Consider the following 17,715-nt stretch of genomic DNA (forward strand, 5'->3'; position numbering starts at 1 on the left):
TGCCTCCAGCGTGGTCCCCGCCCACAGTGTGATGCCTCCAGCGTGGTCCCCGCCCACAGTGTGATGCCTCCAGCGTGGTCCCCGCCCACAGTGTGATGCCTCCAGCGTGGTCCCCGCCCACAGTGTGATGCCTCCAGCGTGGTCCCCGCCCACAGTGTGATGCCTCCAGCGTGGTCCCCGCCCACAGTGTGATGCCTCCAGCGTGGTCCCCGTCCACAGTGTGATGCCTCCAGCGTGGTCCCCGCCCACAGTGTGATGCCTCCAGCGTGGTCCCCGCCCACAGTGTGATGCCTCCAGCGTGGTCCCCACCCATGAATTATCTTGATACATCAGTGACAATGTGTGCGCACACACATAATCACTGGTCCTATGTGTTTCCTGTATACCACGCAAAAGCATTCCTCTTGAGTAAAAAAACCTTTCCCATAAACTCCATTGTCCTATCGTCAGCTGTGCTCCTTCGGAGTCATTTGACCAGAATGTCCGCTTCAGCCAATGCCCAGACATACTGGTGAAGCAGTGAGCTGACACCACCATTATATTCAATGGTATCTGTGTCCTGAGGACACAAATACAGGTGAAACTGTCTGCAGACTGACCAAAGTTTTATAGGCAGCTGCCCACCCAGTTGGATCAATGATTGATGGGACAATTGAAGTAGGGGGGCCCCTTTTGGGAATAGAGACCCTGGGCAAGTCTCCAGCCCACCAACTTGTATACCCATGGGAATTATTTTATACGGATTTAGGGTTGGACTCCTACAATTTATATCTAAACTTGCAGAATTATGTACGTATACCACTATCTCCAGAAGATAGTAAAAAAACAATGAGACTTGGTTCGAACTTTTGAATAATAATAATAAGAAGAATATGGTTATTTTGATGTTTAAAGAGGAAATCAAGAATTCTGCTAGATCATGTCTGAACCTCCCACAGGTCATTTCTGCATGACATGTTTCAACGTTTTGCCTCTTTTCTAGGAACTAGCCTTTGATCCATATGAATCCTACGCTCAGGATCTCCTCCGACCCGGTTTTCATGATCACTTTCTTGGTCAGCTTTCAAAGCCCGGTGCTGCTCTTTATTTACAGGTATGTCTGTCATAGCAGAAGTTCTGACTTAATGAACAGACTCTGAACTCCTATTTTATCAGAGAAAAAAAAAGTTTTTTTATTGTACCAAATTGGAGATAAAATCTTTTTTCTTTGCTGTAACTTTTACTTTTTGTCGCTTTAATTTTCTCAAGTTGTAAATGCCGCTGTTTTCCTGAATTTGGTTGTCTTTTTTTTTTTTTTTGTTCCTGCACCTCTTTATTCCTGAGATATGGGCCCCTCTTCCCTGTATGTAAATTTAGTCTTGTTAGCCAAGTGGGTGTGACCATCAACTGTTCATTATAATTACGTGCTCTTGGCTAACATGGCTAGCTTTACATACAGGGAAGATGAGGCCATATCTAAAAAAACTGAGAGGTCTTCTCAAACTAGCGAGTTTTTTTTTATTTTTTTTATGTACAACAGCAGCATTTAGAGCAAGTAAAAAATTGGTCTGTCGTGGTTCCAGTACTTTTCCCAGCAATGATGGCACTACAGAGTATATTCTGTGTGTCAGAATCTCCCAAAGGTTAGCCGCCTCTGCAGCCAAAATGATAAAGCCTCCTTCTAGTTTAGTCCAGCACCTAAACAGTTGGTTTTGTGATAACCAGTCAAACCCCACATTGCTCACCCAGTGCCGCATTTTAAGGCCGCTCCGGCTATAAATGTATAAGATGGGAATACTCTTCAATCCATCCACTGTTTGTTATGGGCAGATCTACCTTTTATGCCATAAATGTACAGTATACTTGGATCCCAGGAATATGACCTGTATCTGTCTTGAGAATGGGACCCCGTCGATTGCTACATTTAGCCGCAATGCCCATACAAATGAATGGGAATTCTGGCTTTCTTTCCACAGAACAGCGGCGCGCGTCAGGGTCCTCAACATAAATACGGTTCCCTTTTATGGCACCCACATCTAATACATTTATTCTGTAAGTGTATGAGATGGGAATGACATTTAATAGGGTGGTATTGATATTCATGCCAAGACTGGCAATAAAATCTCCTGTATTTAAATTTACAATGCGCTAGGTGCTGGTGCAAAAGGGCAGAGAACTGGGGAGCTGGTCATGTTGGTAAATCGCGTCACCACGGCCATCTTGAACCCAATAGACAGAGATGCCGTCCACTGATTACTCAGCTGATCCATGTGCATTAAAATGCAGTGCTGGGTAAGCAATAGAGTATACCTGACTCGTTATCACAGAACACGGCAGTTTGGAATTTCATCTACATAGTGGCCATCCCATAATGATGCCATATATTTGTACATTGCAAAACATCTTAGCATTACTTTAACCCCAAGAACAAAAGTTACTTTATTATTGAACATACAAGAACCATGGTAGATGATGGAGGAAAGCTTGTAAGTTGTCACTTTGTGTGTATATACCTATCCATCGTAATGGTGTGGTATGTGCTTTGTTCTTGTGAGCTGCAATAGTCTGTAAAAATACATTTATATTTGGTTTGTTTGTTACTCCCAGTCTATAGGGGAAGGTTTTAAAGAAGCTGTGCAATACGTTTTGCCTCGGCTGCTTCTAGCTCCTGTTTACTACTGCCTGCACTACTTTGAATTTATTAAGGTAAGAGAACATTTATGTCATATGATGCTTTAGCTGTATTCTTGGGAACTGTATACAGGAGTGGAGGAAATTTGGTCGCCATTGCTTTCCTATAAACCTGTTTGGGTACGTACGCACGATCAGGAGTAGTAACGTTTTGGACCCATCGTATTTTCGCTGCATCCAAAACGCTGCGTTTTACATTGCAAGCACAGTGGATGGGATATATAGAAATCTCATGCGCTCTGTGCTTCTATTTAACGCTGCGTAAACTCACCGGCGGTGCGCTTTTACGAGCCACAGCATGTCAATTTCTGTAGCGGAGATGCTATTCTCCACTGCATATTTTCACCAGTACACTGTTACTAAATGCGGTAAATCCACATAGTAACCTAAACACATACGTTTTATAGAACGCAGCATTTTGGACGCTGCGAAAATGCGGTGCGTCCAAAACGCTACTATTCCTGATTGTGGGCACATAGAGGAATTGGACTTTTGTCCTGCATATGGAGCAGCAGACATAAGCATATGCATGCACCACTTCAACAATGGGCTATTTACTCTCCCTTCATGACCAGCACATTTTCAATTTCAGGTGTCTAAATTTTAAAATTATTACTCCTTCTCTTTGATATGAGAGGCATTATCTTATAATTTTTTTCCCTCTGTCAATTTGGATTTTTTTTCCATTTATTTCACACATAATGTGTATGCTCAGCACTTGTCCAGCATTGTGTATACAGAAGTCAGGTAGGCAGAGATGGTAATGAGCCATCCCTGCCTTCTCTTTGGGAAGTCTGCTCCCCACAGCTGCACATTCTGGTGCAGCTGATTACTATGCAATGACATTTCAGAACGACGCTGCAGAGTAATATGCCAAACTCCCAAGTGTTTAAAGTCTATGAGCAGTCTGAAAGTAGGCTTACCTCGGAAAGCATCAGCCCAATCCACAACAAACCAAGTAGATTTAGAAGCAGATTTGCCATTACTAAACATTTATAGTGTATAAGTTCTACACATTTGATTCTGTTTTGGTTCCTACTTTGTAGCAATTGGAAGAAAAAAGTGAGGACGAAGAGGATAAAGAATGTTTGAAGCAATCCATAACCGCCTTGCTCAACCTTCAGAGCAGTATGGAAAGGATATGTTCAAAGAGCCTGGCCAAAAGACGTCTCAGGTACCCAGAACATTCTAGCATCCTCATCATAAATGAATGTGACTGATACATCTATACACAATTACTACGTAGTTCTGTGTTCTTGCACAAAATCAAGTGATTGTAGATTTTTGTCTGATTTTTGTGCTGATTTTTGTCACCCTTGGCCAACAATGCGTTTGTATTTTGAACCTGTCACCGTGAAAATGTACTTTCATCTGCAGGTAGCGTAGTTTGACAGGAGAAGCGGAGCAGAGGGATATATACTTATTTGGTAATACTAGTAATTTTTTTTATTTAATTAATGATCATTCTTGACTTAGAAGTCCAGTGGGCTTTCTTAGTCATTGAGTCAAAGTTTTCTCTTTATGATTACTTGTTAATAACTAAGTAGAACTGTTCACGGGACTCGTAAGCCCAGGAAAATGAAAGAATACAGGTTACTCTATTCCCACAGACATGTATCTACCACATGCTGCCCGCAGATTGGTCTGCATTTTCATTGTGACTGGTTACTTTATAAGGTCATGGCTTCTTTAGAATAGTCCTTATAATAGACTGAAATCACGTGTAACCCTTTCATCACTGTAGGTAGTCTTTAACACATTTTCATATAGTGTCGAAAAAGGTTTTTTTTTCCCAAGATCTGAAAAAAGCGAAGTGCCCATAGTCAGTCAAAAATGGTAATATAATGCAAAAAAAAGCTGTACTTACCGGTATTATTTCGCAGCTGCTCCAGCGATGGATTTCCTTTTTACGCTTTGATCTTCTACTTACCTGGTTGAATCGATGATGTCTGGAATTCTCCATAAGACCTCTGCAGCCAATCACTTTCTCATGCAGAATACAGCTGGGGTCTGTAATTGGCTCCAGCGAACGATGTCATTGATGTAGACTGGAAAAATGAGTATCAATGGGAGAACTGCGTTTTTTTCCTACATAAAACTCTTTTAAGGCTTACCAAACTGAGTGCTATCTTCTGTTGAAATAATCTGAAGATGACTTGTCTGTGAACCTCTCACCTTCATTACATCAAGCTGTTCGGCTGGACCTGGTTGAATCTGGCACACATAACTGAGGGCTTATCCAGGCGTTTTTCATGTATGAGTGCTGTCTGTGATTTCACGGAAAGCACATGTACCAATAATAGTTTATGGGGCTGTTCACATGTCCTTGGGTGGTCCGTGCAAAATCGCAGACGTGTCCAACATTGATCCGAGTGTTGGATCAAACTCTGCAATACAGGTCTATGGATACGTGAAAAATATTGGATAGCACTCTGATGCCATCTGAGTGCTGTCCATTTCCACGGACTGTTAAAGTGATTTTTTTTTTTTTTTTTTTAATTTTTATCACATTTGAAAAAAGTTGCTGAAAATCGGATTAAACTATTGAAACCCTGATGAAAATCTTTAATGAAACACTTTGCATTTTTCTCGTGCGTGAGAAAAACTGACTTGAGGCCTTACTCTTGAGAAGATCATTTCATAGGTATGAGTCTATAAGTACTGAACATTGTCTTCTAGTGATAAAAACTCCCCAAAATGTAGTAGTCTTAACGCCCCATGGATGCACCCTCCTCCACCTGATCAGAGGCTAAATCTTGTCACACGAGAACTCGACCACCAAGATCCACAGTAAAAGCCGCTCTCGGCTTTATTGTAAGTGGCAATGATTTCCTATATATATTCAAGCGGGACCCAGTAATCCACCTGTGGAAAACTTGGATTTTTCTGCTGGGTTTACCTTGATATTTAATATCGCACATTTCCGTGCAGAAGAAAAAATATCTGCAGCATCTTGATGGGTTTGTTGAAATCTCATCCCCTACTGTCACCTCATCACAGTATTTCCGTCCCTTGTAGACGTATCTCTAGAATTACTGCCTTTGTTGTCTTTGTTTCGTGACTTTTATATATTCATTTATTGTGGCACACATCAATACCCAGAGGTGCAGATTCACTCTCATCCGCAGTGAATGTACTTTCTATTTTCTTTTTTAATGCACTTTAAAGCAATTGTACTGGTATATTTGTTCTTGTTACACTTTTTTCTGGTCGGCTTAGTATAAACATTATGTAGAACAAGGGGAGAAGTGGGAGAGTCCAAGACTTGGCTTTTGTTTTTAAAGGAAGTGACATTAAAGGCCGGCAATTCTTATTGTCCCAAACTATTATAATAAACAGTCACAGTGACCTGCAGCTCAAGTCTTACAGGAGCTTTAAATGCTCAAGAAGTGGACGTTTTCCAGGTTTGATCATGCAGAAGGCTTTACTTTTATTGCGTTTATCACTTGTTTTGCTAGTTTTGTAATTTTTTTTTGTACATTATGATATACTGATGTTACTTAACTTCATTTTTCCTGTTTTATTTTTCTTGATTTGGAAGATTCAATGCGCAGGTGATATTATCCCAGTAATAATCCCGCTCTCTTTCATCCACAGTGAATCTGCATGTCGGTTTTATAATCATCAAATGAAGGGAAAGCAATTAGCCATTAAGAAAATGAACGAAATTCAGAAAAACATTGACGGATGGGAGGGAAAGGACATTGGACAGTGCTGTAATGAATTCATCATGGAGGGCGCCCTTACACGAGTAGGGGCGAAACACGAGAGACACATATTCCTTTTTGATGGCTTGATGATCTGCTGCAAGTCAAATCATGGCCAACCTAGGCTACCGGGTGCAAGCAACGCCGAGTATCGGCTGAAGGAGAAGTTCTTTATGCGGAAGGTACAAATCAATGACAAGGATGACACTAACGAGTATAGACATGCGTTTGAGATTATTTTAAAAGACGAGAACAGTGTTATTTTTGCTGCAAAATCAGCAGAAGAAAAAAATAACTGGATGGCTGCCTTAATATCACTGCAGTACCGAAGTACATTAGAGCGAATGTTGGACGGGACTATAATGCAGGAGGAGAAAGATGAGCAGCTGCGGCTCCCCAGCTCCAAGCTGTATAGGTTTGCTGAGCCGGACTCAGAGGAGAATATTATATTTGAGGAAAATGTACAACCCAAATCTGGTATTCCCATCCTCAAGGCCGGGACTGTAGTAAAACTCATCGAAAGACTAACTTATCACATGTATGCAGGTATGTCACCCCCACATTATAATCACAGTGCTTAAACTTTATAGCACAGGGTACTTCATGGACACCACAATATTTTTACAAAGCTCCAATGCAACAATTTTAAAAGTGCATCTATATATGTTTTCCTGTGTAATGTTGGTCATTATGTGTCCAATGATATTCTTTTCCTTCTAATCTAATGTTATCCACTACTTTTACATTGATGACCTATCATTAGGATAGGTCATCAATGTCTGATCGACCGGGGTCCGACACCCCCACTGATCAGCTGTTTTCGGTGGCGGTGGCCAGAAGTACTTAGTTGTGGAGCTGGCCATCTTTTGATAGTGGCCACCGCAGGGTACTGCACATCCTTTACATTGATTTGAATAGGAGACGGATGTGTAGTACCCTGCGACGGCCACTATCAAAAAGATGGCCAGCTCCACAAGTAAGTACTTCTAGCCGCCGCCACTGATGACTGCTAATCGGCGGGGGGAGCCGGGTGTCAGACCCCTGGTGATCAGACATTGATGAGCAATCCTAAGGATAGGGCATCAATGTAAAAGTAGTGGACAACTTCTTTTTAGCCTTGCAAATGTTGCAATTGTATGTTTTCCCCTCCCTCTTTCCATGACCGCACCACCTGATAGGGGGTATCCTCCCATCAAGGACTGGAAACCTGCTGAATAAAAGGGCGGTACCTCTCCTCCTCATCAGTTTGGTTTCCTGTCCTTGAAGGGAACCTCTGAATAGTTGTGCTTCTTGTTACCCAGGCTGGAGGGTGTCCAAGGAGGGTAGATGCCTTCCGGTCTGGAGAGGTGCTGCTAGCCCGGAGGTTAGCTTTGCAGTAGCATGCTTGCGTGGTCCTCTGAATAATGTCCCCGGCCGACAGGCGTCCCGGGACTGTGCACGCTGGGGTTTGCCCGCAGGCAGGGACTGATTTCATTGTCATTTAAAGGTGTTTTGTTCTCATGAAAGTAATTTATGGCTCCCATGAACATGCCTTTAAATGTCAGATGTTGCTCTCAACGCTAGGACCCTCGCCAATCTTTAATAACGGAGGTTCCACTATCACTCATTCTGTTTGGCGTTCAACCACCAGTAGCTCCAGAGGTGGTGCCACGCGCACCTGCTCGCTGTATTCATTGCTATGAGCCGAGTATCTTTGGCTGTATTTGGAACTCCCATAACAATGAATGAGCTGTCATATGTGCCATCACCTCTCCACTCGTCCTCATTCCATGCAGCATTGGACCACCAGTATCCGGGGAGCTACCCCTATTCTGAAGATGAGTGTGGGTCCCACTTGCGGGAGCAACAACTATCAGACATTTATGGCCGCCACAAGACGGGGAAGATGACGAAATAACAAAATAAGTTCTACTTTTCTCTCACTCTGTTGGTCACTTCAGTGATTGGCTGCAGTGGTCATGTTCACATGGTCATCACTGGTGGATGTCTTACAAAGACCAATGGAGCAGCAAGGATTTTCTAGATGAGTTTTTAATTTATTTTCATACCCTTTCACCTTCCCTACTTTGTGGCCATTTAACAAAAAAAGGTCTTTGACAACTTTTTCAATGCTTTAAAGATATGCTTTATATAAGTCTATATATTACACACTTGTGGTCCCCTCTATGTAGCCCTATATTTTACACACGTGCACATATATGTGCAGTATGTAGACCACATATGTGCTGTTTATATTGCACACATCTATTAGGCTATTATGGCAGCTTGATTGTGAATTTCTAGTTTGGTTTCCGGAATTTTCTATTGATTTTAAAAATAACTTCATGGCTCAACCCCAAGACAAACCTCTACGTCTCCAACTTTTCAGTAACAGTTGGCTTTTTTTTTCCTCACTGGGCAAGAAGTGACGATAACGGAACAAGGGGGTTCTTGTCTCCTAGCTAAAGACAATTATCTGCCGTGGTTACTTTATTTTTGGAATACAAACTTCTGCTCCCATCCTAATGAGTAACGTCTGCAGCTTCCAGTGCAAGGAAATGACTTGTCTGTTATCTTGTCCTTCTCAATTAATTGCGTTCCACAGAGTCGCTGTTTGGGTCCTGACTCTCTCCTACGAAGTATTGTTCTCCAAGTCGGAGGAGATCTATTTCTGGTTCTTTTTTTTTTTTTTCCTTGTATTCAAAAATAGCATTTGTGCGTCACCAAGAAGTCTGTTTCCTTTCTTAAGGAATTCAAGGGAGATTGTTTAGAGCTAATTGTAGGTCACAGTATTGTTTTCTGCTATCTGTAAATTGCCTCATTCTGCAGTACAAGTACACAGACCATGAAGAATGGCCATTATTGTCTTTTTTTGGTAAAGAGAATATTTTGGGGGAATTACATACACTACAGTTGTGTAATATAATTCTATGATTAAATATACTGTTTATCAGTGGGTATGTATAATTCAATAACTGCCTTTCAGATCTCTTCCAGTTACCAGTTGTTTATGGCAGTCTGTAGTCCGTCCATGGCCGGGGTCACACGATCGTAGATTTTCACCATCGAGAATCGAGCAGAGTGTGTGTGATCAGAGTGTGTGTGTGTGATCAGAGTGTGTGTGTGTGTGATCAGAGTGTCTCGTAGCACAAGACCGAAGCAGATGGAGAATAAAATTTCTCCATCTTCTCCATTCAGTGAGTCAGCAAAAATCGGACTGCACTCAGATGTCATCCGAGTCCAGGCTAATACTGGGGATAGTAATGATCCCCCCCCCCCCCCCACATCGATGCGAATAGCGAGCCCCAATACCGCATCTATTGTTTATAAACCTCCCTGGGGAACACATCAGTTCAGGGGACTTATTATTTGGGAAATCTGCTGTCACCGATTCTATTTCTTGTTTAGTGATTGGTTTAGCTAATAAGTCTCTTGCTTCCTGATGCCGGGAAGTGACCTGTGCCATATTTTTCTTTTTTTTTTTTTTTTTTTTTTAAATTAAACTCTCACTTTAATGCTGTCTCCAAATGCCTGGTGTCATGGTGGTGTGATCACTCCGTTCTGACAGGACACCGCACTATGGATTTACAATTCCAAGGATAACCGATAACCATACTTTCCCTCTAGACCAGGGGTGTATGACCTTTTTTTCGTCTGAGGGCCACATTGCTCTCTTTTTCTACTTTAGGAGGCCACAATAAAGCTTCAGCTGTATACAAATAGAGGGAAACGTCCCCCTCCTCTAGATCAGTAGCAGAGCGGTCCTTCCCTGCAGAAGCTCCCATCACACAATGCAGGTATGTGACTGTGTGATGGGAGCCGTTCCGTAACCAATCAGCCCTTTGTGTTACTACCATGAAGATCGCTCATTGGTTAAGGCAGAGTCCTACCACAGAGTCTCGGCCACTGATAGGAGCCTGTAATAACCAATGAGCTCTCTCTACTGCATTGAAGGAAAGAGCTGATTGGTTACTGAGCGGAGCATGCCACAACCTGGAGAGGAGCGCAGCTCCCCTGGTCCAGACCCTTTATTTATTTATTCCCAGGCATCAGGATCTGAAGGCTAAAAAGCCTTATAGATACATCCGTGCATCACTAAAGTGACAGCAACATTTTCTTGTCACAGGGTTGTTTTAAAGTCTGCTTAATAAAAAACAATGTAAAGCAAAAATTTGGAGTCCTACTTGTTCCCTGTGCCACCATGTACGGTAATTAAATATTAACCCTTGCTCCTGCCTTAGAACACGAAGAATAGAGGCACTAATGTAGATCACCAAAGTCCAAGATCACTTCCACTTTCTTAATCCACTGGGGAAGTTTTAATCAGTATGAAAGAACTTTCTCCTGGATTCCATTGCGTAAACCTCTATGTATATTGCAGTCAGGTGCGTTTATAGTCTGAGAAGTATGGAGTATTTATCATTTTATGGCTTTTCAGGCATTTAAAGGGTCTCCTTTAAAGGGCTTGTCCACTACCAGGCAACCTTTTATTCGATGTCTCTAATGTGCCTAATAAATGGGCTGCAGCCTTCACAGCTCCATCTGAGGGAAATGTGAATTCTGCAGGGGACTCTGCGCTCAGAGGTGAGGAGTGGTGCCGGCCCAGGAGGTAACTAGGTAGTAGACAACCCCTTTTAAAAGGATCCTGTCACAATGTACATACAGTCTGATCTGTGGATAGCATGGTATAGAGGAGGAGGAGGAGCTGAGCAGAATGATTGCAGGCAGTATGTTATAGAGCAGGAGGAGCTGATCACATTAATGTATAATTTTTGTGGGAATTTTTTTGGTAAAACCTGCTTTTTATTCACTCAAATCCCTGGTGTTTGTATGAATAGGAGTCCAGTGGGCGGTGCTATTCAGTGATTGTGTGTGCAGAGATAGCTATTAGTCATACAGGGAAAACTGTCAATCACTGAATAGCACAGCCCACTGGACTCGTGTATATACAAACCTCAGGGGTTTCAGTGAATAAAATGTGAGTAGTACTGAAACTTTACCCACAAAAATGTATATCAGTCTGATCAGCTCCTCCTGCTCTAGAACATCCTGCCTGCAGATCAGATGGCATTCTCACCATGACTGGTTCCCTTTAAGTGAAGTGCTTATATCACATAGCCAAGTGATGTAGGCTTAGCTGTGCTCCACCTGTTTATTGTAGGTAAAACTTGTTTCCAATCTATGGATACCCCAGAGGACATCCATTACCCTTTATCTTCACTTACGCCCCTCATTCTACTCGGATACATGAGTTTAGTCGCTGTGCACACCTGTATTTCTACTCCTGCTAGAAATCACTGTCTTGTATTGTCTTCAGGGCTGTGGAGTCTGTGTCCATTTTGGTGGAGTCAGTCGGTATAAAATGCACCGACTGCAACTCCTAAAATATATAATAAATTGGGTACAGTAATTCAGTGCAGTTTGTGGGGAATATTTTTCATAAGAATTTGGGAAAGTTCTGAAATGTCCTATAAATGTCTGTCCTATTTCTGATCTAAGAGTCTAGACTTTTAGCTGAGATGAATCTGTGCTACAGTAAATTTATCATCAAAATGAGCCATGTATGAGGGAGTCGTGGAAATTGAGGAGTCGGAGGTTTGGCTTACCGACTCCACAGCCCTGATGGTCTTCCTTCATGTGTGTTTTTAGACTGAAGCAAAGCTCTCTTCCCCATTATAGTGATGGATTCCGCGTCTGATCTCCAATGCAGATCTATACAGAGCCTATGATTTTTGAAGCTGCACGCTAGAACTATGGGTTTATTATTCTATTATTTCCTACACATCATACAGATTGTGCAGGTGTTGGAATGTTGTTGGCATTTGGGTCTTCTAGTCCCTTTATTTGCACCATTACAATTCATGCCTCTTTCTTACACCTAACCTTCTATTGAAATGCGTATTTTCGTTTGAACCACACTAAAGTGGGCGTCCGCCCTTTTAGATTATTTCATCTTCAGGGAAAGATGCTATTAGTTTCTGAAAATAAAGGCAGGAAATATCAGAAAATGAAAAGATTATTCCTAACATTGCAACTTATCCTTAGGATAAGTGATGGCAATTTGCCTGTTGGGGTTGAAATGCCCCATTTATAAAGGAGCGGTGGCTATGTATCCACTCCCATTCATTGTCTATTGGACTACTGTATAAAACTAAGCACTGTCCTGAAGATGGGTGATACCTTGCAATACTGGGAGTAACCATATAAGACGAAAACCTCAAACACTGAATATATTGGTTAAAAAGAAAACACAAGCTTCCCAAACTGGAGCCTCATATATTAAAAGACAAAGGCCAAGATGTATTAGACCACCAAACTGCATAAAAAACATTGGGGTTGAAATGATAAGTTCACGTCAAATAGAAATAGTAAAAGTAGGAAATGTACCAAACAGCTAGGATCTGAGATGTTCTGGAGTTAGGATGTATGGATTGATCGGGTGTTTCAAAGCTACAAGCAGTATTCTTTCTAAATTGATAAATATATTTTCCATCATTACAACTGCTGGTGATGCCAAATCGCTGGCCAGGCCACCCCAGATCCCAGACCTCCGCGTCATTGAATGTGATTAGAATTAATTGAGATCATGAAAGTAGTAACGTGCACCGAAACTCCTTACAATGTTTATAGGAAGTACAGGAGAATGCAAAAAGAAACAAAATCAAAAGTCCAGAGAGGAATGGAAGCTGTAATAAATGCAGAGGGTGAACATTGAATACTGAATATGGGATATTTTTAATTTTCAAGGCTTTTGTGTAAAATTTTGTCAAACATATTTTTCTTTCTAGAAACTGAGGAATGAATACTAATGTAATGGGTGTTTGATATATAGCAGTCCTAGAGATGAGCCAACTGATTCGCAGGACCATGGTCCAGCTGCTGGGCCCGTATTCTGTGGGAGCCCTGTGATTAACCTCCTACTTGCCAACCTACCCAGCGTCTCTTATTAATAGTAGCACCAATATGACGTCATGCATGCCTCGCTCCATAACTATGGCATTGTATCAGGCCTACATTTAAGAAGAGGCGCCAGGGATGACGGCCGGTAGAGTATGGTGCAAAGGGCTTCCGTCCAGCGGTCATGGGATACTGACGTGGCCACTGGTTGGGCAAGGGACCTGCAAAGCGATTGGCTTATCTTTAATACGGGGACCCCTGTGGATCAGCACAATGAAGTGGGTGAAGCCATCCTGCCGATACCACATCCAATTCTTGATGAAGGCAGTTTAGCATTAAATATAGGCAGAAGTGGCTTGTAAATAAGAATAGTAAATTTTCACACTGTGCACAGTTTTACACCGCATTACAAGATAGCAGACTCTACATATCCTCTTTGACTCACTGTCAATAAATGCTTACATACTATTCAGATTCTGAGAATTCTTAAATACTTCGTGAATAAGTTTCACTTCCTCATGTTGAAATTCTGTTTTCAGATCCCAATTTTGTGCGAACATTTCTCACAACTTATAGATCTTTCTGCAAACCACAGGAACTTCTGAGCCTTCTTATAGAAAGGTAAGACCTTTGTAATAAGAGACCAGAGCTCCATATACCGTACACTGTATTTCAGTTATTCTGCACATTTTTATTATCTAGTATTGGCATGATATTTTTACAGATAAATCAATGTATAAATGGATTTGAAGTCCTGCGTAAATATCTGGTTTCTATATAATGTTAATTGTCCCCGTCATTGTAATTTTACAAATTGTCCACCACTAGGTTTGAGATTCCAGAGCCTGAACCAAGTGAAGCAGACAGAATTGCCATGGAAAATGGAGACCAACCACTCAGTGCAGAGCTAAAGAGGTTTAGAAAAGAATATGTGCAACCTGTACAGTTGCGGTAAGTTTTAGCAATCAGATTGTATTGTTTTTTCCACTTCCTTTCCTTTAGCATGACACTTGGGAAAAATTTAGAAGCCATTTCCTTGACTCGACTTTAAAGCGCTTGTCTCATGAAGTCAATTCTTGTCCATATGCCTAATGGATGACAGGGGATTCAGAAAAAAAAACCATTGTGCCCCATCAGCCCAGGAGAGTATTTTTGTTTTTTTCCACCTGTTAAAGCCCTGCTCCTTAAGCAGATAAGGAACGATTGATTGTTCATGATGCTGTCTCTCTGACAGTAGAGACACATGTCTTGAGCAGCGTTTCTTCAAGCTGCAATATGACTAGGATGGGTTGCAGCTTGAAATATGTGACTGCAGACATTTTGTCACATTCTTGGAGAACCACTTTGTCAATTAGGGGTTGTCCAGAACTTTTATATTGATCGCTTGTCCTAAAGATAGGTTACAATTGGCACTCCCACCAGTCAGCTTCTATCAGGATAGCTGGAAGTAAAGTTGTGTCACCCAGTGGCCTCTTTTTGGAATTGCAGGTCAGCTCCCATTCGCTTCAATAGGAGTTGAGTAGCAGTACCAGGGATTGACCTCTGTGGTGTTCTAGCTCTGTACACGGTCTAACTCTGACATCTACGGGAGCGGTGTTTCAGGCACGCAAGTCCTTCGCTTTAGTGATACTAAAGCGAAGTAGTAGTAACGCAGATCATAGTATGTAGCATTTTCCAATCAAATATAAGCATGGAATCACATGATAGATACGGTAATCACTAAAATGAATGAGCACAATACGGACAGCTCTTCTCATCTGTGACCAGTTTAATGAATCCGATCCTTCACTTTCAGAGTTCTGAATGTTTGCCGGCATTGGGTGGAGCATCATTTCTATGACTTTGAGCGAGATGCAGACCTGTTAGTGCGACTGGAGGAGTTTATTGGGACAGTCAGAGGTATCATTCCTTGTATAACAGATCTGATTTGCACAGGTTAGCAGTGATTTTTATCATTTATCTATTTATGATTTTTTATATTTGCAGGAAAAGCCATGAAAAAATGGGTTGAATCAATCACAAAGATCATTCAACGGAAAAAGCAAGCTCAAGCCAATGGGCCTAGCCACAACATAACATTTGAGAGCTTACCACCTTCTGTAGAATGGCACATTAGTCGGCCTGGACAGATAGAAAACTTTGAACTGCTTACTTTGCATCCCATCGAGATAGCTCGGCAACTGACCTTGCTGGAGTCTGATTTATACAGGTACAAATTAAATTTTTCATGTTGGCCCAGATCGATTCATTATAACAAACTTTTAGCTGTGAGCAGGTTCCGCAGATTAATAATGGCGACATGATCATTTCATTCCGTGACAACTGTGGCAGATCTTGAATATGTTGCAGAACGCCACATCTACAAGTTTTGATTTTCCTGCCATTTACTTGCTTTGTGTGAACATGTCTCATGCTGCGGATTGTGTAATTCCTACTTTTACTCCGAGTAGAAGTGTTGTTTTTCTGTTCTACTCCTTTTTTACAGGCCGGCACTTGACCAGGCTTTAGAGTGAAAGGAGCCATCAGTGGTTTTTATTTTGACTGCATTTCTCTTTAATCAGGAGCCATTTATAAGACCACATAGGACAGAGGTTTCCTCCAGTGCCCTTGCTTCTTATTATGGCCGGTCTATAAATACTTGAATGGTTGTAACAATCACTATACGGCTCGGACACAATCACTTATATAAGCTTTGTTCATGGGAAAGATTAACCCCCCTCCTTAGGAAAATGAGCGGTAAAGACGTCTGTATTCTGTATGTAGGAAATCCAAAAATATCTTGCTTTCCAAAGACTTATTTCTACTGGCCTTGACAATGGATCTATATTTTTCTCTTGTAGGGCGGTTCAGTCTTCTGAACTTGTCGGAAGTGTATGGACTAAAGAAGATAAAGAAATTAACTCCCCCAACCTCCTAAAAATGATTAGACACACAACCAACCTCACCTTGTGGTTTGAAAAGTAAGTTTTCTCTAACTTTCATCTGATTCTTTTTCTCCAAAACAGCATCGAGTATCTACATCTTCTTTTTTCACCAGTTCAGATTGTTTGTATCCGATCTATGTTGCTAATCAAGATGATGGGGTTTCTTATGTAGAGCCACTCTTGAAAGCCGCTCTTCGTTTATTTGATCGACACTGATCAGTCTTCAGAAATTTCCGGCTTGTAGTTTTGGTTAGCCATGAGCAATGTATCTTGTGGTAACCATTCAGACCCCAGTCACCTGTATCGGAATGGAATCCAATTGATGCCGCACTAAAATCTGAGGCCAATCAACATTACTTACATGTGAATGGGGTTTCATCGCACCAGTACACATGCAACAGAAAACATTGGATGGATGTTTGGTGCCACTACAGAATCTGCTGCGTGCTTGGCAATTCCAGCATGAAACATCCAAGTCGCCACCGTTGCTAATGGCGCTCTCTATTCGTATCTCTCAAATTTGCCTCTTATAGGGGAGTTCCAACAAAGGGGTTCCCATCTGTAATGTCCATTTGTTGTATTTGGACCATTCATAGCCTCTACTCAATGAGCTGCAGCACCTTCAATCAAGTTGGACCCCAGGGATCTTTTATTTATGACCTATCCTAATGATAGGCCATCAATATCAAAATCTCAGAAGAGTATTTTAACACCCTTACCCCCGCTGGCCCGGGGTCATGCTAGTTGACTCACTCATCTCTGGCTTTGTGTTTTGGTCTTTTTAGATTTTATTGGGAACAAGGACACAAATTGTAGGTGACCTTTCTAACAATATATATATTTCCCACATTGTAGCTGAATGTTTACCGTCTTTTACTGTTTTGGAAAATGAAATGACCGCTCCTGACTTCACTCTCCATTGTGTCAGACTGTGTGCTTCCTTTAGGTCTATGGATCTTAAATATTGTTGTGTAATGTGCCATAATGGAGCCTTGCCAATACTTTGCCGGCATAATGCTCCTGCTCTCATCACCCGCTCATTGCGGTTAAGAGGAACTTGTAAATGACCTACTTGGGGAGAACTGTTTACTTCTTGTTAATACCTGGAAACTAAATCTGGCACCTTTTTAATTGGACCGGTTTCCTGCAGACCTCACATCCTCTTGTGTGATTGTTGTAGTATTTCTATATGGACACATTTAGATTTTGATTGTTTTTGAGACTTTTTTTTGCCACCTTTTAATGTTCTCTTGGGTCTCCCATGCCCAAAAGTTTCCAATCAACAGCAATCTAACAAAATAAACCTTTTATGGCCCTTTTACTAAAACAAATAATTGACACGAGTGTCTGTAGGCATGCTCGTTCCCGAATATCTGGTGGTGTAAACACCCAACTAACCAGCTAAACACCAACAATGTGCGGTTCACGCTCTCGTTGGCTGCTGAAGGGAAAATGTATGGCCAGCAATATTAACCGTTCCCAGGGGGTCCAAAAACTAAACCAGCCTCATGGCTAAAAGGAGTCAACTTGTTGAGACA

The 17,715-nt window shown here is 41.7% G+C and overlaps 1 protein-coding gene across 1 annotated transcript in view; it reads left to right on the forward strand.

Annotated features, from left to right (window-relative positions):
• SOS1 (SOS Ras/Rac guanine nucleotide exchange factor 1) overlaps positions 1-17,715 on the forward strand; it is a 104,590-nt gene that overhangs the window by 76,185 nt on the left and 10,690 nt on the right. Inside the window, exons 7-15 of the mRNA XM_073672566.1 lie at positions 983-1,093; positions 2,587-2,685; positions 3,717-3,844; positions 6,268-6,923; positions 13,793-13,874; positions 14,082-14,204; positions 15,049-15,152; positions 15,240-15,462; positions 16,094-16,213. Of these exons, the coding sequence (XP_073528667.1) occupies positions 983-1,093; positions 2,587-2,685; positions 3,717-3,844; positions 6,268-6,923; positions 13,793-13,874; positions 14,082-14,204; positions 15,049-15,152; positions 15,240-15,462; positions 16,094-16,213 (1,646 nt within the window). The remainder of the gene's footprint in view (positions 1-982; positions 1,094-2,586; positions 2,686-3,716; positions 3,845-6,267; positions 6,924-13,792; positions 13,875-14,081; positions 14,205-15,048; positions 15,153-15,239; positions 15,463-16,093; positions 16,214-17,715) is intronic.

The sequence above is a fragment of the Phyllobates terribilis genome, unplaced genomic scaffold (assembly GCF_046119375.1).
Source record: "Phyllobates terribilis strain yellow unplaced genomic scaffold, ASM4611937v1 Scaffold_3__8_contigs__length_932513732, whole genome shotgun sequence".
NCBI classification, from domain to species: domain Eukaryota; kingdom Metazoa; phylum Chordata; class Amphibia; order Anura; family Dendrobatidae; genus Phyllobates; species Phyllobates terribilis.